Raw genomic sequence first — 23,206 nt, 5'->3', positions numbered from 1 at the left:
CTGCAAAAGGACTAAATTCTCACAAAACAGCACGTTAAATAAAAAATGGTTACTCTGGTCCAAACAATTAAAATTTGAAAGAGAACACACTCTGAAAACTCTGGAAACGGCAACTTTTAAAAATTTTGTTCAGTTCACTTCAACAAAAGTGTAATTAGATCACTTTTGTTGAAGTGAGCTGAACAAAATTTAGGCATATTTTGAGAAAGTGGGCTTAATGTTACCCACCTGTATGACAACGCAACATTATCGTAAGCATTTGGGGAAATTTCCAAAAGGTTCAGTGTCGCAAGAACCACAGAACGAGATATTGTCAGAAAATGTAAATGTTCAAATTACGCGAGCAACGATTTGAAAACTTAGAAATTGCCTTGCCCGTAAAAAAAAGTTGTTGAATCACGTACCTGGCAGATGAATCATCAGTTGTATACCTAACTATGCTGCCCCCACTCGCATAACTGTCCCATTTGACTTTTCATCATTTTTGAGTTAACGTTATGAATAGTCATCATTTTCGATGTACTTCCAAAAACAATAATAAAAATTACGAATTTTTATGTCAATGTGTGAAAAAAATACCAAGTCATGAGCGTCCCATATCAAAAGTACCCGCATAACAGTCCCATCATGGATTTTTGTGTCACGTAACACAAAACTGAACAACTACAAAGTGATTGTAATATTTTTTACAGTTATATATTCATGTGCAAAGCAATCTGTGAAAGTTTCGAGATGATCGAAATATTTTTCAAATTTTGGCGATTTTTCAAAGTTTTATATGGAACAAGGTTGCGACCATTCATTTGCAAATATTTACATTCATTTGCTATTATCTCAGTTCAGAAGCATGCTATCGAAAAACAATGTATGGATGAATTAAACCTTGTAGTTTTATCTGAAAGTTTGCCGAATAACATTGGGGTCTCAAACGTATACCAAAGTCGTGAGCGAGCTATGAAGGCAACTCTCCACGCGGTGAATATAAATTTCATTCACGCTGTGGAAATTTGCCTTCACAGCTCGCTCACGACTTTGGTATACGTTTGCGACCCCAATGTTATTCGGCAAACTTTCAGATAAAACTACAAGGTTTAATTCATCCATACATTGTTTTTCGATAGCATGCTTCTGAACTGAGATAATAGCAAATGAATGTAAATCTTTGCAAATGAATGGTCGCAACCTTGATATGGAAACAAGTTTTCAAACTTCAAATGCTGTTTTCTCAATTCCTACTTTTTGCAAATGGGACTGTTATGCGAGTGGGGGCAGTATAATCCCCGTTTCTTCAATCAAATTGTTCTACATGCATGCACGTTGTAGTAGTGATTAGAACCGCAAAGCCAGTACCCTGGTAAGAGAATAGAGTGCTCCACATAATGTTATGTTTGTTTGTTTTCTGGATTATTTCATCCACAAACAACACAATAGGAAAATAGCCAACGGTACACCTTTTCATTACCAGACAGAACCTGGATGATGGCATTTATGCTCGGAAGCGCACGACAAATTTTCACATCCAGCTCAGAGTGCCGCGGCGACAGCTTCCCGGCATATACCCACACCCAGCTTAGCAAAAGCAAAGTTCTCAACAAACGCGGTGGCACGTTCTAAAAATGAAAAAAAAAAGGAGTTGAAGGAAAAAAGCCACCGTTAACATGCTCCGAACACGGGACAGTGGAATAACTGACGTGATGAAAGTGTATGATGGAAAATAGGTTGTGTATTGGATAAAAAACAAATTGTCACAATAGCGGTTTTGGTTTTATAATAATATCGTTATTGTAAACTTTAAAAATAAATATCGTCTCAAAATTTCATAAAAAAAACAATGACGTTTTTTTCTTTTTTCTTTCTTTTTGAGGAAAAATTGCCTTCATGTGTGTTAAATAGGGCAGTTTAAACTTCAAATATGTTAGAAATTCAATGCTCCCATATGTTCATTACAATCCTTGGTGCAAAACTAGAGTCCTGTAAAATTTTCAGCCATTTCGGTGGTGATTTAATGGTGGCCCAAAAGCAAAATAGGTTTATATGGAAATTACTAGGTAGAATTTTCAAAAAAGGTTCTCCACGCTGTAGATCATTACCACATAGATGAAGTTAAAGGCTCAAAGTCAAATTCAATTTTTCAGATCTCAATAATGAAAGTTGTCGAAGACCGCAACTCATTTCGACTCACGAGACAAAAGTTATTAATTAATATTCATCCATGCATGCTTGAACAGAAGACCACAGCTCGACCGACACGCTTGACACGCAATCATAGTATGCGTGTTAGCTTCTTGCACACCTTGCAGGACATCACATATGAAGATGCGCATGCGAGTCAGAATTTGTCGAAATAAGTTCCGTTCTTCGGCAACATTCATCATTGAGATCTGAAGAATTCAATTTGACTTTGATCCTATGACTTTATCCATGTGTGAATGCTCTACAACGCGGGGAATTTTTTTTGAAAATTGTTCATAGTAATTCCCATACAAACCTATTTTGCTCTTGGGCCACCATTAAATCACCACCAAAATGGCTGAAAATTTGGCAGGACTCTAGTTTTGCACCAAGGATTGTAATCAACATACGGGAGCTTTGAATTTTCAACATGTTTGAAATCTGAACTGCCCTAGTGTTAAACTATTGTTCTACTCCCTACGATAAGTTCAGGCTACGTTTTTAAAGACAGCCAGATGGAACAAAGAGAATTCTTTCTCGTGCTGTAAAAGCACAGAATGAATATTTTATTCAACTGTGCCTTTTCCATGTTGGAGGTGTTCTCTGGGGGTAATCGCAGTAAAACTTACAAATCGTTCCAATATGTAACACACGTTTTTCTCTTTGACATAGCCAGAAGAAAACATGACAAAAAAAGAGTTCGTCCTAGGTGGGGTTATGTCTTTCCCTTTTTTATACGAATGTTTTAAGATACAGTTGATACAGTTTCTACTCTGAGATTGACAACCCAAGTAACAATGATAGCTGAATAACAATTTACTAGACTAAATTATTTTATATCAAGCAAAAGTGCGTTTTATTCATCCATTGCACAACAATAATGTTTGTTGGGAAGGACAACTAAGACTGCATGAAAGCCCAAGAGAACTAACCTGAGTCCTTTGTAATGCTGGTAAAATGTGCTTAAGGGAAGCTGTGATTTACGCTTAGATATGAGAGTACGGTGGAGCTTATTTTGAAAAATCTATCTTGGATGCGATTTCTCAAGTGGTCAAAATAAGCGTGCTGTGCAAAAATGAGCATTTTCGATTGGTATTTAGGGCGTGAGGCAGCGTCGATTTATTACGTAACGCTAAAATTGAAATTTTGCTAGACTAAATCGGTGATTCTAGACTCCTTAAGAGGAAAATTTTACCTCAAAATTGCGATATCTCTACTGGTTTTTGAGAAATTGAGAAAAATATCCAATTTTAGTAAGATTATTTGCCCTGTTTCTTTACCACTTTGGATCTTCAAATTTACCTTTTAAGTCGACCGGTTTCAGGCTCGGAGTCAGTAGTGTGCGGTAGTTCGGCAGCAGCAAAGTTTCGCGCGCTCGCTTTGCTAGATTTTTGCGATTTGTTTTTCTTTGCGGGGCACCGACGACGGGACGCCAAGCAGTCAGTAGTGTCAGTGTGCGGTAGTTCGGCAGCAGCAAAGTTTCGCGCGCTCGCTTTGCTAGATTTTTGCGATTTGTTTTTCTTCTCTGCGGGGCACCGACGACGGGAAGCCAAGCAGTCAGTAGTGTGCGGTAGTTCGGCAGCAGCAAAGTTTCGCGCGCTCGCTTTGCTAGATTTTTGCGATTTGTTTTTCTTCTCTGCGGGGCACCGACGACGGGACGCCAAGCAGTCAGTAGTGTGCGGTAGTTCGGCAGCAGCAAAGCTTCGCGCGCTCGCTTTGCTAGATTTTTGCGATTTGTTTTTCTTCTCTGCGGGGCACCGACGACGGGACGCCAAGCAGTCAGTAGTGTCAGTGTGCGGTAGTTTGGCAGGAGCAAAGTTTCGCGCGCTCGCTTTGCTAGATTTTTGCGATTTGTTTTTCTTCTCTGCGGGGCACCGACGACGGGACGCCAAGCAGTCAGTAGTGTGCGGTAGTTCGGCAGCAGCAAAGTTTCGCGCGCTCGCTTTGCTAGATTTTTGCGATTTGTTTTTCTTCTCTGCGGGGCACCGACGACGGGACGCCAAGCAGTCAGTAGTGTGCGGTAGTTCGGCAGCAGCAAAGCTTCGCGCGCTCGCTTTGCTAGATTTTTGCGATTTGTTTTTCTTCTCTGCGGGGCACCGACGACGGGAAGCCAAGCAGTCAGTAGTGTGCGGTAGTTCGGCAGCAGCAAAGTTTCGCGCGCTCGCTTTGCTAGATTTTTGCGATTTGTTTTTCTTCTCTGCGGGGCACCGACGACGGGACGCCAAGCAGTCAGTAGTGTCAGTGTGCGGTAGTTCGGCAGCAGCAAAGTTTCGCGCGCTGGCTTTGCTAGATTTTTGCGATTTTTTTTTCTCTTCTCTCTGCGGGGCTCCGACGACGGGACGAGTGTGCGCGCGCCGTGGTTGAGTCGGTTCCGAATTTTTCGCTTCCCTTCGGCGCTAGTTTCCAATACACTTTTAGTTGATAATAAATATTTTCTTTCATTTTTTGCATTTACACAAAAGAGTGAAAAATGTTAGTTCGGGTTCGCCGGTCGAGAAAAAAATCCGGGCGCCGACAAGTGAGTCGCGTTCAGTGTATTTCTGTGTGGAATAGACTAAAGGTTTCTGCTCCCTAGTGGAGTGGAGACGCGCGATAGAATTTTCTTTTTGGCTAGTTCTTGCGTCGAAAAGTGGTCGGTTGTTAACGGCGGTTTGTGTATATTGATCCATTGTCAAATCATATCACCAACCATAGGTGACTCCCGGACTGACAATGTACCTTACCCTACTAACAAAAAATTCCTTCCTGAGACAAACGTGGAGATGCAGCGATTCGCGGTCTTTTTAACAACGTTTGTCTTACTAACATTCCCTTCCATCCTCGATGACCGTAAGGACGTGGCCGGCGCCGTTATTGACCTTATTAAAGTTGAGAGCTCTCGACCTGTGTACATTGAGAATAGTAAGCTAGTCCCAAGCCCTATTCATTGGTTCCTTGTGCAATTTCGATTGCTCTGGTCAATCACGGAGTAGCAACTACGAATTGTGCGGTCATCTATGCTCATGCTCATGCTCATGCTCATGCTCATGCTCATGCTCATGCTCATGCTCATGCTCATGCTAAGTCGACCGGTTTCAGGCTCGACGTTGCCCATCTACAGGACGATGTCCGACTGATTACGTTAGGCATTAATACATGCATACTGCGTACAGTATTCGTCAAAAATGCTGTTGTTCTACTGAATTCTCAGCTTTGTCAGGTTGAAGAGGGGTGACTGTATCGGGGCATCGTCTTCATTCATTAGCGCTCCCATCAACACAGCATAGAAAATCAGGACATTTCATATATTTCCTCGAAAATGAGTAAAACTCATCGGATTTATTAAGAAATTTTGGCCAAAATTTATCGAAAATCAGGACATGTCCTGCTAAATCAGGACGGATGGTAACCCTATCATTCATGAGCGGACGATTCGCTGTGGCAATGTACATGGACTAACATGCGTTTAACTGTGTAGATTTTCCAACATTCTTCACCAGATTAGCATTTTCCCAATCCGCAGCATGGTCCGAATGAGTAGTGTGTACTGCCATGCTTGATTCATTGGTCCGTTTGTTTTCGACCGCGTGTTTATTTTAACGAAGACGAATTTTGAACTTCCGGCGAGTTTGCCCAATGTACACCGCAGGACAGTTCTGACATGGTATTTGGTAGATCCCAAATTTTTCATCCGCTGGGACCTTGTCTTTCAGGCCAATTACTATTCCTATTCTAATTCCGATTGTGCGATATTTGCCAGAAAACCGTTCGCCAGAAAACCATTCGCCAGAATGACAAACGCCAGAAAACCATTTGCCAGAATGTATCATTTGCCAGAATACTATTTGCCCGAAAGTACCATTTGCCAGAATGTACCAATCCCCAGAATTTAATATTAAATATTAAATTCTGGGGATTGGTACATTCTGGCAAATGGTTCTTTCGGGCAAATATAAATTTTCTCCATTTTCTATGAATTAATTGAAAATGTTTCAGTCCAATAACATAAAAAATGTCGTCAGTTTCAATCTTCAACAATAATTCAATAGGTTCACTGCTAGGATGATCTCTTGGTTTGTTCCGATAGAGGACGACTAGGGCAAGAATAACGAAAACAACTAATACAACGAAATGATTGACCGGAAGTTTTTGAGTAAAAAGAAAATCGATGAAGAGAAATCGATCATTGCAGATACGCCATCATACAGGCGTATGATACTAAGCGCGAGACTTCCATGTAACTAGGCTATAAGTGCATAGGTCCACAAACATCTAGAATAATAAAAATACTGCTGACCGAAACCCATTAGGCCGAATGCTCAATGGGTAGAATGATGATCACGAATAGAGCTTTCTGACGTTTATTCACCTCTCTCTTTCAAGAATGCAGGCGGGATAGGATTTGTTTTCATCGGGAAACCTTTCCTGATGACAACAAATCCTATTCTGCCTGCATGTTTGAAAGAGAGAGGTGAATAAACGTCAGCAAGCTCTTTCGCAATTCAGTGATTATGGAACAGGAATCGGAACAGTTTCTTAAATTTGTTCGGTTTTCCAATAATTAGCTGATACTTCTACAATATTAATATTGCCTGATTGTTTTACCGCAATAAACAATTAATGTCAAAATCTAGTCTTACTAATTAAGAAGAACAGCCTTTGTTTAAAAGAAGGCAAAATTCACTAGTTGAACATCAACGGTTTCGATGCAAAAAACTATATTTCTACAACGAAACTATTCTCTCTAGTTCAAATAGTGAAATTTTCCTTCTTCTTAACACAGGCTGTTCTTTCTAGTTTCATTGTAAGACTAGTTTTTAGCATAAATGGTTGATTATGTTAGAATCATAAAGCAATATTGGTATTGCGGAACTAATAGTTTAATTATTGAAAAAATTAACAGATCTTAAACCCGTTTATTGTTCCTATATCTAAAAAAAGTAAAGATTCATGGGTAAAATACAGTAGCTCTAAATTTAACAATTATTTTAACAGCATAAAAGGAGAAAATGAATAAAAAAATGGCCATTCGGCAAAATAACTTTTTGACCTAATGAACTGCGACCAAATTGTCATTTGTCGACCCAACGGCCTTCAGCCGAATGCCCTAAACATCATTGATATTAAGATTCTATAACCGGAGCGCCATTAGCCATAAAACCATAAGCCCAACTATGTTAAGCTCGGTGTCAGGCCATTCGGCCGAAGGTCATTAGGCCGAAGGCCATTCGGCCGAAAGTCATTAGGCCGAATGGTCATTAGGCCGAATGGTCATTAGGCCGAATGGTCATTAGGCCGAATGATCATTAGGCCGAATGGTAATTAGGCCGAATGGTCATTAGGCCGAATGGTTATCAGGCCGAATGGTCATTGGGTCTTCTTCTTGCCGTTACGTCCCCACTGAGACAAAGCCTGCAACAGTTATAAACTGAGAGCTTCCTCTGCAAATGACCATTTTGTATGTGTGTATCGTGTGACAGGCACGAAGATACTTTATTGATGCTGAATCTACTGATATTTTACCCATGAATTTTTCCTTCTTTTAAATATAGGCTGTTCTTTCTAGTATCATTGCTAAAATAGTTTTTGGCGCTAAAACTGCTGATATTCAATTCATAAATTTTTCCTTCTTTAAAACATAGGCTATTCTTTCTAGTTTCATTGTTAAACGGCTAACTTTCAATTCGGCCTAATGACCCAACATCTCTAGAAAAACAGCAGATGATTAAAATAAGCAAAATAACTATGCTGGAATTATTAGAAATAATTTACTCAAGAACAAGCTTTTTATCATATTTACAAGCATTTGATCAAGTGATATTCGGCCTAATGGTACATTCAAGCTTGTGATATTGGGATACTGGCTTCCGAGAAGTGACAGTCAGGCTTATGGTATAGATAAAACCGTCACTTAAGTTATTATCTCTGTGTATTTTACTCGTTGCTTCCAAAAGGTTTTTGTTTATGGTATTCGATTGACTTAAGTGTGTGATCAACAATTTCGGGTAATGTTGCTGCTTGGCACAAAAATGTATTATTTAAAGTGATCACTGATCATGTTATTGTTATTGTCAAAAATAAGCTTAAAAAATTACTTTCAATTGAGAGAAAAGAATCTTTGAAAAAAATAAGTAAAGCCAAAAATTCCATATCAGTAAAAGCTGGAAAGAACATCTTATGTGTTGAAGAAAGGAAAATCCTCATCAAAGATTTCAGATTCAAATTCCGTCAAAAAAAATTTGATCAATTGGATTCACATCATGATCAACTTGTCCACAAGACAAATTCGTGGAAATGTTCTAATTGAAAAAATAAGCTGTTGTTCGCAATAAAATAATTAATTATCATAGAAGATGTATTGTGAAGTTTGGAAGGTTTGAGTTCACATCATTTTTTGCTTCACAATGATTTGCCCTTCTTCAAACTGTAGGCTTTTCTTTAAAAGTTACTCTAACACCATTTCTTGTTTGCTCTTACATCAGTTCCAATAGTTTGTTTAACTTTCGCATATAAATCTGAACAAAAATAAAATTTTCCATTTTTACAATCGTTATCGTGGGCTAATCGATCCCAAACAAATAAAAAAAACACGATTTATTTTTCAATAAGAATGTATTAAATTATCAATAGATGGGAACACTTCTGGATTGAGAACTTAGGAAAATTTCTGGGAAATGGTACTTTCTGGGGAATGGTACATTCTGGCAAATGATTTTCTGGGAAATGGTTCTTTCTGTCAAACGGTTTTCTGGGAAATGGTATTTTCTGGCAAATGTCTTTCTGGCCAATGGCATTCTGGCAAATGGTTTTCTGGCAAATATCGCACAATCCTAATTCCTATTCCAATTCCTATTCCAATTCCTATTCCAATTCCTATTCCAATTCCTATTCCAATTCCTATTCCAATTCCTATTCCAATTCCTATTCCAATTCCTATTCCAATTCCTATTCCAATTCCTATTCCAATTCCTATTCCAATTCCTATTCCAATTCCTATTCCAATTCCTATTCCAATTCCTATTCCAATTCCTATTCCAATTCCTATTCCAATTCCTATTCCAATTCCTATTCCAATTCCTATTCCAATTCATATTCCAATTCCTATTCCAATTCCTATTCCAATTCCTATTCCAATTCCTATTCCAATTCCTATTCCAATTCCTATTCCTATTCCAATTCCAATTCCTATTCCAATTCCTATTCCAATTCCTATTCCAATTCCTGTTCCAATTCCTATTCCAATTCCTATTCCAATTCCTATTCCAATTCCTATTCCAATTCCTATTCCAATTCCTATTCCAATTCCTATTCCAATTCCTATTCCAATTCCTATTCCAATTCCTATTCCAATTCCTATTCCAATTCCTATTCCAATTCCTATTCCAATTCCTATTCCAATTCCTATTCCAATTCCTATTCCAATTCCTATTCCAATTCCTATTCCAATTCCTATTCCAATTCCTATTCCAATTCCTATTCCAATTCCTATTCCAATTCCTATTCCAATTCCTATTCCAATTCCTATTCCAATTCCTATTCCAATTCCTATTCCAATTCCTATTCCAATTCCTATTCCAATTCCTATTCCAATTCCTATTCCAATTCCTATTCCTATTCCAATTCCTATTCCAATTCCTATTCCAATTTCTATTCCAATTCCTATTACAATTCCTATTCCAATTCCTATTACAATTCCTATTCCAATTCCTATTCCAATTCCTATTCCAATTCCTATTCCAATTCCTATTCCAATTCCTAATCCAATTCCTATTTCAATTCCTATTCCAATTCCTATTCCAATTCCCATTCCAATTCCCATTCCAATTCCCATTCCAATTCCTATAGGTCAAAAGGTCGACGGTCAAAAGGTCGAAGGGGCAAAAAAGAGTGAAATGATCGAAAAAAAATAAGGAGGACAAAAGGTCGAAATGACAAGTGGTTAAAAGGTCGAAAGGTCGAATGAAAAAAAAACGGTCGAAAATTATATTTAATCCTTTCATCGTCTTTTTTCTTACTTTATGTTATCATTGCAATTTAACCTTTTTCTTTTCAACTTAGTGTTCTTTTAGCAGTTACACAGTTATTAAATAAAGAGCTTTCTTTTCCTGCCATTGCGTTAACTTGTATATTGTATTACAAGCGCAATGCACAATGGTCCACGAAACAGATTTACGAGGAAAGATACATTCAGCGCCTTCAAACGGTTTTTTAATTAATTGATTGATTGATATGTCTTTATTAAAGAGACTTTCAGTCTTTGGCTGGTTCGTCTCTATGGTTTTTTTAGACAAATATGGTCTGCTACAAAGTTGTTCATAATAATAAAAATCACTCTTTCCAATGTACATGAAAATTAGGGTGGCCCACATTTTCAAAAAAAAATTAGAATCCAATCTTTTTTATTTGCATGAAGTTTGCTGGAGACAGTTTTTATGTACACTACCCGTCATAAGTACGGACTCAAAAAAAGTATTGCAACAATATCGCATCACCCTAACTCACTTCGATATCTCAAAAACCGAAACACCTATAATAATGCCGCCTTCAGAAAAGTTGTTACTTTTGGGCTTCCGAATAACTTTGCTGAAGACAGCATCTTTGTAAGTCCTAAGGTTTTGGAGATATTGAGGTGAGTCAATGTGATGCAAAATTGTTGCAATACTTTTTGTAAGTTCGTACTTATGACGGGTAGTGTAGCTTTAAAATTGACCGATCTAGAGATATTTTTCAGAATAAGCTTAGGGGGGTTAAAGAAAACTGGTTTTCTGGCATTAACTTTTTCAGTTACGATTTTTCAACAAAGTCGCCCAAGAAACATTTGTAGAGCGTTTGAAGATGCGTAGTTTCGTGCGCTGAGATGGTCGTTGTCTCTTTTGGTTTAATAGTTTCAGGTGTTTTTTTTAAATTCATAGTTTTTTGAAAAGGCGATATGACGGGTTGGGGCAAACAAAAGCATTCAAAAGAAGAAATATTGTTATAAAACATATAAAAATAGAGGGGTGTTATTTTTGTAACTCAAGTAAAAAATACTTGAAAGATGCCTATTTGTGTTTGAGCTCTAAAAATAATTCTTAGACAACTTTGATGAGAAATTTGAAACAAAACAGATAAAGCGTTTTAACTGTTTTGACCAAATTTGGAGCATTTTCCCATAGTTTTCAAATGGTGACGCTATAACAAATCGTTTTATTTGCTTTATCTTTATTGTTTCAAATTTCTCGTCAAAGGAGTCTAAGAACCACTTTTAGAGCTTCCATAAACGCTGAGAATGTTGCTACGTCATTCCGTTCAAAAGATATTGATGATTTTCTAGAAAAAAATAGGCACTTTTCAAGTATTTTTTACTTGAGTTACAAAAATAACCCCCCTCTATTTTTTATATGTTTTAACTATAACAACATTTCTTCTTTCGAATGCTGACAAAATATATTTTTATGTTTGCCCAACTCGTCATATCACCTTTTCAAAAAACTATGATTTTTTAAGAAAAACTCCTGTAACTATTGAACCAAAAAAGATAACGACCATCTCAGTGCACGAAACGAAGCGTCTTCAAATGCTCTACAAGTGTTTCTTGGGCGACTTTGATGAAAAATCGAAACTGAAAAAGTTAATGCCAGAAAACCGGTTTATCTTGAACCACCCTAAGCTCATTAAGAAAAATATTTCTAGATTAGTCAATTTTAAAGCTACGTGAATACTATCTTCAGCAAACTTGCTCAAAATTGATAGATCTACAACTTTCCCGAAAAATGTATATAGTTGTTATTGCAAATAAAAAAAAGTTTGATTTGCAATTTCTTTGAAAATATGGACCACCCTAATTTTCATGTACATTGGAAAGAGGGCCTTATTATTAGGGACAATATTTGTCTAAAAACTAATTTGAAAACGCTGAATGCATCTTTCCTCGTAAATCTGGTTCGTGGACCACTGTGAAATGTTACACTATACCCGGGAATTCGAAAAATATTCCCGTTCGGAAACGGAATCGATTTTTTAGTTTGGGCTTTGTATACTAGTACTAGTTTACTGTAGAAATGTAGAGCATACATTAATTTGAACAACGGCAGTTTTTGGAGTTACATATTCACGCCTATTTGCGTAATTACCATTACTGGTTGCTATATAATTTTGCTTCTTTTAAACAGCTGTGCTTTCTAGTAATGCTTTATGACATTTCTTTTGCATACTGACTAATAATATAAACGTCAACGATATTTTGCGTTTAAAAATAGGTCGTTTTTGTGAGCTATACTATCACAGAGGATACTGCGAAAAAAAATATGGAGAGCGCGATGATGTACTTGCAGGCACTTAAATAATATTGAAAACCGCTTCTCGCAGCTAACGAGTGCTGGTGCTTTCAGTTGTACTACTAACTAAAGCCTTCGAGCTTTTAAACCTTCAACCTTCTTCCTTTAAACATTCTGTTCTAGTTATTTTGATTTACTTTTTGATCGCTAGTATTTTCGACCTTTTGTCCTAGTATTTTTTTCTATTTCAACCTTTCGTCCTTTTGACCAATTGTATTTTCGACCTTTAGTCCTAGTCGATCTTTCGACCTTTTAACCTTCAAGCTTTTGTCATAGAACCATATTAATTTTCTCTTAGGCCGTTCGCAATGCTGTTTTATTTTGTATGGCGAGTTTTAAAAATTTTAAAACTCGTCATACAAAATAAAACAGCATTGCGAACAGTCTTATGTCACGGATCTATGACATTTGGTCGAAAGACATTTAGTCGAATGATGTTTGGTCGAATGACATTTGGTCGAAAGTACATTTGGTCGAACGGACATTTGGTCGAATGGACATTTGGTCGAAAGCCATTTTTTGGAAAAAGAAGCATATGCCATTTAGTCGAATGGACAATTCGTCGAATGGACATCTTGTCGAAAGGCACTAAGGCTGACACAAATTTCGATTTTCTCTAATGTCAACCCCCCCCTCGGAAAATTTTGGTCGGAATTCGACATGTTGAGGGGGGAAACAAATAAATTATTCAAAAATTCAAAAAATTTGAACTAAAATTAGAGTTGTCGAGAAAATTTCTTAACAAATCCGATGAGTTTTACGATTTTGCCTAATTGTTTGGTTAATTTTTCATCAAATACATTTATTATTTGTTATCCCCCCCTTGACGAGTCAACGAGCAAAGTGACAAAAGAAGAAAATGAGATTTGTTCCGGCCTAACTGATGAAAAGAGATGTGAGTGGAAAATATTATTATGGATTTCGGTATCATAATTATTTATATGTTATTGAACAAGCAAGCCTCGTTGAATAAATGTACGACTCGTGCTGAAAAAAATCATCATTTTGCAACTTGTTGTATAAATAACCATTTTGGCTCGCATTCAGTTCGTATGCAACACTGCGTCAAAGAATAGCCTATGTTTAAGGACAAATGTCTTGAATTCCCACTTCAACAGTGCATCAGAACTGCAGACGCACAATTCTCTAGAAGCAAGCTTCAAACAACAGTGCATTTTATAATGCTGTTTTTGCTCACTTATAATAAGCTTGAAACAAGAAGATCATGTGCGCTGGTTTTGTTTACGAAGAGATTTGTACGCTCGAAGTCGCGAGTGAGTGCCAAAGTCGGCCATTGTGGGATCCTAACCAATCTGTCCTTAAAAGAAGGAAAAATATCCGATGAAAAAGTCTGCAGCTATAACATCCAAATATCAAACGGAAGAACTGCTTGTATTGAAAAGGGGAAATTGCTTCTGAAACATTCAGTAGTTGGTACAGGAAAACGCAATGAAATAAATAAACGTGAAAGAATAGCCTACGTTTCAAAGAAGGAAAAAATCATGATAAAAAGACACCAGCCATAATATTCAAACATAGTACAAATACGAATTTTGAAAGAATTGCCTATGTTCAAAAGAAGGAAAAATCATATATGAAAAAATCACAACCATAATGTCCCCTCTTCACTCTCATCACAAATAATACACTTGAAAGAACAGCATATGTTGAAAAGAAGGAAAAATATTTGATGGAAAAGCCAGTATGTTCTACACAAAAACGCAATGAAATGGTGAAACTGGAAAAAAGAGCCGAAACTTACACTGCACTACAATGTTTGCTTTTTTATGTTTGATATAATTAAACACGATTAAATTGTTATATGACTTAGCGTCCATTCGACCAAACGTACTTTCAACCGAATGAGTTCAGTAGCATATAAATTATGATACCGAAATCTATAAAATTATTTTCCATTCAAAACTCTTCATCAGTTAGTGCCTTTCGACCAAATGTCCATTCGACGAATTGTCCATTCGACTAAATGTCATATGCTTCTTCCATTCCCAGTTGTGCATTTGGACGAGTCGGACGTGTGCTCCGTATCTCACCACGCGATAGACCTCGTATAAGTGGAGTTTTTTCCCCCGCAAGTGCGGAAGGTTTTTTATATCGTACGTTTTCCTGCTTGTGCGAAGTGTAGTGTCGCAAGGTGGTATCCAGCGCAACCCGGGAAGCGAGGTGCTTGCATCATCGTACATCAAAGAAGAAGCATCGCATCCAAGAAAGTCATCTTTATCGCCATCATCAGCCCCTCCGTCATCGAAGAGGACGGCGGCGACGGGTGCGAAGGCAGACGCGACGGACAGCTTTACCATCGACCTGCCTGTGATAAATATCTACCTGCTTCGGTCAGATAAGTATCACTCTTTCGATACACTCTTTTGTCCGCCCAATTTGTTTTGATCGCTTTTGTCTATTGTATCCCCAGTCCACATTCGACCACGTGCTTTTTTTTTGACATCCATAACAGTGGTTCCCAAACTACTGTATACGGGTAAGGGTGTACAAACTGTAAATAACAGAACATTTTTTTTTGTTTTTTTTTTATTAGCTATTTTTTCTTTTTTTTTTCAATACCGTTTTTTTGCATCCTACAGGGTGCGCTAAAATAAACATAAGAATTGAATTCGTATATTATTAGTACAAGTTTTTTTTTTTTTTTTGCTTTATTTTTTTTTCTATATATTATTAACATTGTTTGGTTTACAAACCAAACAGTTGTCGTCCTAAGGAAGAAAGTGCACTGTAAATACTTTAAGGTTTTTCTCTTCCTCTTTTGCACTTTTGAGCTATTTTCCATAAATTTGTTTCCACATGGACGATTCGATTGGAGGCGAAACGCCTCCCAATGATATCATTGCTCGTACGCGGTTTTATCAGCCATCTTCGCCTGGACCTTGGGTTGTCTATTTCCGGCGCAAATGCAAACCATTGAATATGCTTTCGATTTCTCGAGAGCTGACGCGTAAGTATCCTGGGACCGTTATTCACCAAGTGAAAGCATCCAAGCTGCGTGTTACCGCACCTAGCTACAAAGCAGCAAATGAAATTGCTCAACACGAAGCGTTTACTGTTGAATACGCGGTCTATGTGCCAGCACGAGAAGTGGAGGTGGAGGGGAAGATCCTCGACGAAATGCTGACATGTGAGGACATCAAGACCGGCTTTGGTCGATTCAAAAATAGGTCAATTCCTGATGTGGCTATCCTAGACTGTAAACGCTTATCTAAGGTTTCCATGGAAGGAAATAAAAAGGTGTACTCGCCTTCAGCGTTTTTTCGAGTGACTTTTCCAGGTTCCGTCCTCCCGGAATTTGTTGTAATTGATGGTGGTTTTTACCCAGTGCATCTTTTTAGGCCGAAGGTTTTTAATTGTACCAAATGCAAGCAGTTTGGTCACAGTGATAGCTTTTGCGACAACAAGCCCCGTTGTGGCAAATGCAACCAAGCTCATTTGGAGGACTCTTGCACACAGGAAGCGGAAAAATGTAGCTACTGTGGCGGAGATCCACACGACTTGCAAGTTTGCCCGGCTTACAAAAGACGCATTCGAAATGAGAGTCGCTCTATTATAAGGCGCTCCAAGCAGACCTATGCGGAGATGGTGAAATCTTTTAAAACACCAGAATCCGTGTCTGAATCAGCTGTCCCAGTTGAAAATCCCTATCAGGAGTTGTCTTCCGATGATCAGGACGATGGCGAAACTGATGAGGGTGGATCTCTTTCGGAGGTACACGCACCTGGAAAAAGGAAGTCATCATCTTCCCCGGGATTGCGCCGAAAGGTCTTTTTGAAGTCTTCCCTCAAAAGTTTGCCAAATGTCAAAGGGGACGGGGTAAACTTAAAAACTCCGAATAATCAGGTTCCTCTAGCTTCAGATCCATGTTGTAGCAAGAACCTGTCACCCCCGTCTCCGCCTGTTAAATACACTTCAAAGAGAAATAATCGACAAGGTAGCAAGAAAAAAGCTACCAAAGTTCCTCGCAGTTCAAGCAAGCCTCCTAGACCCAAGCGAGGACTGTTTACTTTTAGGGTTCTCGTGGATCGCTTATATGATGCCCTCAGCCTTCCAGAAACATTTAGAGGCATTATTGATATGTTTATACCTACAGTAGAAGAATATCTTCGGAATCTGACACAATCATGGCCCCTCCTTGCTGCGATCATATCTTTCGATGGATAATTCATCAAGTGAGGTACAAGATATGATCACTGTGCTACAGTGGAACTGTCATAGTCTAAAACCTAAATTAGACCTGTTTAAGTTTTTGATTCACAACTCTGATTGTGATATATTTGCCCTTTGTGAAACATGGCTTTCTTCTGAAGATGAACTCAACTTCCACGATTTTAACATTATACGCCAGGATAGAGGTGACCATTATGGGGGAGTTCTTTTGGGGATCAAAAAGACTTACTCATTTTATAGAATTCCAATCGCGACTCATCCTGGCGTAGAAATCGTCGCTTGCCAAATAAACGTAAAGGGTAAAGAACTTTGCGTAGCTTCCGTTTACATTCCTCCAAGAATTTCAATTAACCGCCGTCATCTTTGGAATGCGGTTTCTGCACTATCACATCCAGTTTTAATTCTGGGTGATATGAACGCGCATGGTACAGGGTGGGGCGAACCATATGACGATAATAGAGCGGCCATTTTCTATGATTTGTGCGACGATTTCAATTTGAACATTTTAAATACAGGTGAAGTGACACGTATTGCATCTGACGGCAAAGAAAGTCGTCTCGACCTATCACTGGGGTCAAGTTCACTATCATTCGATTGCTTGTGGAAGGTAATCGAGGATCCTCATGGTAGTGATCACTTACCCATTATAACCACCATAAAGCATAATAGTGAAAGGTCAGACCATCCAATTCAGGTTCCTTTTGACCTCACAAGGAATATCGATTGGCAAAAGTATGCAGAAGCGGTATCTTTTGGCATCGAATCATTCAATCCCCTCCCACCTTTGGATGAGTATCGATTCCTGTCTGAACTGATATATAAGAGTGCATTAGAATCACAAAAACGACGTGTTCCAAGTGCAACCTTCAAAAGAAGACCAGCCACACTAGGCTGGGATGATGATTGCACCCAGTTGTATCTTAAAAAATCTGATGCTTTCAAAACTTTTCGTAGGCACGGTACCTCAGATCTTTATCAAGAGTACGCAAAGCTCGAAAGACAGCTGAGAAACCTGCTGAAAGCGAAGAAGCGTAGTTATTGGCGACACTTCATTGAGGGTCTCTCAAGAGAAACTTCAATGACAACGCTTTGGAGAGTGGCTCGCAACATGCGAAACCGCTCTTCTTCTAATGAGAGTGACGAATACTCCAACCGTTGGATATTCAGCTTCGCGAAAAAGGTCTGCCCAGACTCAGTCCCAGCACAACCGATTTCTTGGGAAACATCCCCAAGAGACGGTTCTCTGGACAGACCCTTCACTATGCTGGAACTTTCTATGGCTCTTCTTTCATCAAACAATTCTGCTCCGGGAAGCGATATGATCAAGTTCAATCTTCTAAAGAATCTCCCAGATATCGCGAAAAGACGATTACTGGACCTGTTCAACTCATTCATGGAGAACAACATCGTTCCGCATGAATGGAGACAGGTCAAAGTAATAGCTATTCAAAAGCCTGGTAAACCAGCGTCTGATCATAATTCATACCGCCCAATTGCTATGTTATCATGTTTAAGGAAATTGTTGGAAAAAATGATCCTATCACGACTCGATCATTGGGTCGAATCGAATAACTTGCTTTCAAATACACAATTCGGGTTTCGCAAGGGCAAAGGAACAAACGATTGTCTAGCGTTGCTTTCAACAGATATTCAACTGGCCTTTGCGGAAAAGGAGCAACTGGCTTCAGTTTTCTTGGATATTAAGGGCGCCTTTGATTCAGTTTCCATAGGAATATTGTCAGAAAAACTGCACAATAGTGGACTTCCAGGAATTTTAAATAATTTCTTGTATAATTTGTTGTCAGAAAAACATATGAGTTTCAATCTCGGACAACTGACAACTTCCAGAATTAGTTACATGGGCCTACCCCAAGGCTCATGTTTAAGTCCCTTGCTTTATAATTTTTACGTGAAAGACATTGATAGTTGCTTGGAAGGACAATGCACGCTAAGACAACTTGCAGATGATGCTGTGGTTTCTCTAAAAGGCCCACATGCAGAAATGTTGCAAAGACCATTGCAAAATTCTCTAAATAATCTGTCAATCTGGGCAAGAGATTTAGGGATCGAGTTTGCTCCGCAAAAAACTCAATTGGTTGTGTTTTCTAGAAAGCGGAACCCAGCCCAACTGAAACTCAATCTTTTGGGAATAGAAATCGACCAGTCTTTGACTTCGAAATACCTTGGGGTCTGGTTTGATTCAAAAGGCACTTGGGGTACCCAAATCAAGTATTTGGTGCAAAAATGTCAACAAAGGATCAATTTTCTACGCACAATTACCGGAACATGGTGGGGTGCTCACCCGGAAGACCTCATAAAACTTTACAAAACGACTATTCTCTCTGTTATTGAGTATGGCTCTTTCTGCTTTCACTCAGCAGCAAACTGCCACCTAATAAAGTTGGAACGAATTCAATACCGTTGTTTGCGTATTGCTCTCGGCTGTATGCACTCAACGCATAATGCGAGCCTTGAGGTCCTGGCAGGGGTGAAACCTCTCCAGAACCGATTCTGGGAGCTCTCGCTAAGGTTACTTATCAAGTGTGGAGTGAGCAACACACTTGTCATTGAAAACTTCGAAGAAATGCTCAGTCTGAACACTCAATCAAAATTCATGAGAATTTATCTGTTCTACATGTCATCTGACATAAGCCTACCAAGTTATAATCCTCCCCGTGTACACTTCACTAATGACAGTACCTCTGTTAAATACGATCTGTCCATGAAACAAGCTATTCATGGAATACCAGATCAACTTCGATGTATATCTATTCCTCGCATTTTTAACGAAAAGTACCAAAATGTCAATTCCTGTAAGAGATTCTTCACTGATGGGTCTCGCATAAATGGATCCACTGGTTTCGGTGTCTTCAATGAAAATTTTACCGCCTTCCGCAAACTTCAGGAACCTTGTTCGGTTTATGTTGCTGAGCTGGCAGCAATCAATTTCGCTTTGGGGATGATTTCAAACATGCCCGTAGACCATTTCTTCATCTTCTCGGATAGCCTTAGTTCGATTGAGGCACTCCGGTCGATGAAACCTGTAAAACATTCATCTTACTTTCTTACAAAAATAAGGGAGCAGATGGGTGCACTGGTCGAAAGATCATACAAGATTACCTTTGTATGGGTCCCCTCACATTGCTCAATTTATGGCAATGAGAAGGCGGACTCTTTCGCAAAGGTGGGCGCACAGGAAGGTGAGATCTATGATAGAAGAATTTCACATGATGAATTTTTCCATTTTGTTCGCCAGAGTTCTCTTCAAAGTTGGCAAAATGATTGGCGAGATAACCAGCTGGGACGGTGGTTACATTCCATTATTCCTAATGTTTCTTTGCGAGTGTGGTGGTATGGTTTGGATGTAAGTCGCAATTTCATTCGCGTGATGTCAAGACTTATGTCCAACCATTACTCGTTAGACGCGCATTTACACAGGATTAACCTCGCGTTGAGCAATGTTTGTACTAAGTGCGGTTCCGGTTATGATGACATCGACCACGTAGTTTGGCAATGCCCGGATAATGACGCCTCCAGAGCGCTACTATTGGATACCCTTGAGGCCCGAGGTAGACAACCCTTTGTTCTTGTGAGAGATGTGTTGGGGACCCGCGATGTCACATATATGGGATGTATTTTCGACTTTCTTCGCTCTGCTGGTATAAAAGTTTAATTCGCTTGTGTTTTCTTCTCCAGTTTTTTTTTCTCTGTTTTGTCCTCTTTGTGTTACCAAGCTACTCCTGGCCATCCGGAAGACCAAGTCCCACAACAAGTTGGTACCAACACCACAAGGCACCGAATTCGCTAGCAAGATGCGATTCACCCCCGGATGAGCAGCAGTGAAACCTTTGGCCCAATCCTTACCCTGTCCATCCCTCAAAATGTGACCTTCTAACCTCGAGCTGCCACGAGTACCCTGGCTTCCACCCATTACTAACAGATATCATTAAAAAGTTATTACTCTGTATAATGTATAGTATTAAGTACAAAGAAAGATCCTCGGCTCCGTAAAGCGTTATACGCGATTGAGCCCCAAATAAATGAACTAGATAAAAAAAAATATGCTTCTTCTTCCAAAAAATGGGTTTCGACCAAATGTCCATTCGACCAAATGTCCGTTCGATCAAATGTACTTTCGACCAAATGTCATTCGACCAAACGTCATTCGACCAAATGTCATTCGACCAAATGTCCTAAAGCCTTATGTCACACCCCCGGCTTTAGAACATTTGGTCGAATGACATTTGGTCGAATGACGTTTGGTCGAATGATATTGGGTCGAAAGTACGTTTGGTCGAAAGGACATTTGGTCGAATGGACATTTCGTCGAAACCCATTTTGTGGAAGCTATGACATTTAGTCGAATGGACAATTCGTCGAAAGGCACTAGCTGATGAAAAGAGATTTGACTGAAAAATTATATCATATATTTCGGTATCATAATTTACATGTTACTGAACTTATTTGGTTAAAAGTACGTACGGTCGAATGAACGTTAAGTAGTATAGCAATTTAATCATGTTTAATAATATTAAACATTAAAAAGCATTTATAGTATTGCTATGTAGTTTTCGTTGGCATTGTTGTAAATTGACATTTACAATTTCTTGATTTTGCTTTGGCTGACCAAGCCATGTAGGAAATTACACTGTTGTAAATGCTTTGACATCAATGTGCAGAACAGAACATGTGCTCGATGTACAAATTGAGATTTTGAATTATGAAAAGAAATCCACGTACTCCGGTGAGACTCGAACTCACGACTTCCAATCCGCTAAACGCGCGCTTCTATTCCTTCAAGCTACGGAATCACTCGACTATCTCCGTCGCCAGTAGGCCTAAAACTGAACTCGATTCTACAGTCGCACATGGTTATCTTCTTTTCACAATCCAAACCTCCTTTGGATGGGATTAGATGAACATCTAACACATACACTGTTGTGCTCATGTGTTTCAAAGCGGGAGAGGAAATTATTTTTAATTGTCAAGAGCTTCGTGCACAGTCTCCCAGTCACTTATTGGTATGACAATTAGTGTGCTATTTAACAAGACCATTCTGATAGATTTTCTGTCGGCTCAGAATAATTTGTTTATGAAAATTGTGTTCTACTCTGTGCTTCTTTGAGAGTAGAATTCTGTCCAAGTTCATTATGCTTGATACTTATTTTGCAATTATCTCAAGGACTCAGACACGGACTTGATCTCCACCACTATGTCCAAATGATGCTTACCATCCCTTACCTTACCATAAACATCATATGCGCACCGTAGTTTCTTTAACGACGTAATACTTATTACATTAAATACCAACAACAGCCGGAATGGTAACATCTGTCTCATTTATCCTTCATGCGATCGAATAAAGCCCTGCTCAACAAAAGAAGGGCACACCCGCCAGCATCGAATCCCGACAATTTTACAAAGAAGGAGGCAAATAATAGGAAACCCATATTGCGGAGGAGTCAGGAGTAGATAGAGTAGAGGTACACTTACCGCGCACTGAAGATAACTGCCAACGTCAGGAAGCAGGCATCGGCTTGTCGGGGGCAGGCGGTGTAGCACCGATCAATAACCCACTCCAGCAGTTGGCCTATGTCCGGGTTAGACTCGAGCAGCAGCACTACGGTTTCCTTGGCCAAGTCGTAAATCTGTAAGAAGAGAAAGAAGCCCAATAAAGTCAAACGGAAGACGTAATTTATTGGCGGAAAGATGACTTCTTAAAGCTTTATACTTCAAGTAGCAGGTTCCAGAATATAACTATTGTTGAGCCGTAGCAGGATAAGTGGAAACACAACTGGTAGGAATAAGGAAATTTTCAGTCACATTTATTTTTACTCCTCGTCGTCCATGAGATGTCGATTGCGTCAGCAAAATTGATTTGCACAATGCCTAAGTTTACGTCACGGTAATAAACACGACGGTAAGGTAACAATTTAAAATAGGAATTTCGTAAATGATTACCAGTTCTATTGGAAAATTATATCTGTTCTCAAGACAGCTTGGACTTTTCCAAAACTACACAAGGCAAAGATGTCAATCAACTCATTCCTAAAACATTCCATTCAAATTTGAAGAAATGACTTAGACGTTGTGGCAAACAGGATTCAGTCTTGGTTCTGCCAGTTACGAACGAATTCTGCATCACAAGATACAATAGCTAAACATTCTGACGAAATGAAATAGGCACAGTTTCATTCGTCGGCACAAATGGGTATTTTGGCTTTGAATTTTCGTCGGATAAATTCAACTCATGGCTTGTTTCAAATACGGAATTCCACGCGCTATAGTTTATACTGTGTGTAAGCTAATTATCCACCAGATTGCTCTCAGCTGGAGTCGGAAAATCGTTCTCAGCTGGATTCATTCGGTTCCGTATCGTATTGACTGCATCATCCACATCGTTTGCCTTGGAGTGCATTAGCAATGAGAGCAGTATGCATTCTGGGAAATTTGCATTTTCAATGCATTCTATCACTATTTGCAGAGGTGGAGTATAGAGAGCTTTAAATAGATACACGCTCACTCTTGGTAGCAACAGTTATTCATTG

General features: G+C 38.9%; 1 protein-coding gene across 5 annotated transcripts in view; it reads right to left on the bottom strand.

The window, feature by feature from the left end:
• The window catches only part of LOC109403764 (protein furry), a 460,946-nt gene that overhangs the window by 301,732 nt on the left and 136,008 nt on the right, over positions 1 to 23,206 (bottom strand). For all 5 annotated transcript variants that reach the window (XM_062852871.1, XM_062852872.1, XM_062852874.1 and 2 more), the window contains one exon: positions 22,152 to 22,306. In XM_062852871.1, coding sequence (XP_062708855.1) covers positions 22,152 to 22,306 — 155 coding nt within the window. The remainder of the gene's footprint in view (positions 1 to 22,151; positions 22,307 to 23,206) is intronic.

Source organism: Aedes albopictus, chromosome 2 (genome assembly GCF_035046485.1).
Source record: "Aedes albopictus strain Foshan chromosome 2, AalbF5, whole genome shotgun sequence".
In the NCBI taxonomy this organism is placed as follows: Eukaryota; Metazoa; Arthropoda; class Insecta; order Diptera; family Culicidae; genus Aedes; species Aedes albopictus.
This window is presented reverse-complemented; position numbering and strand designations above follow the sequence as displayed.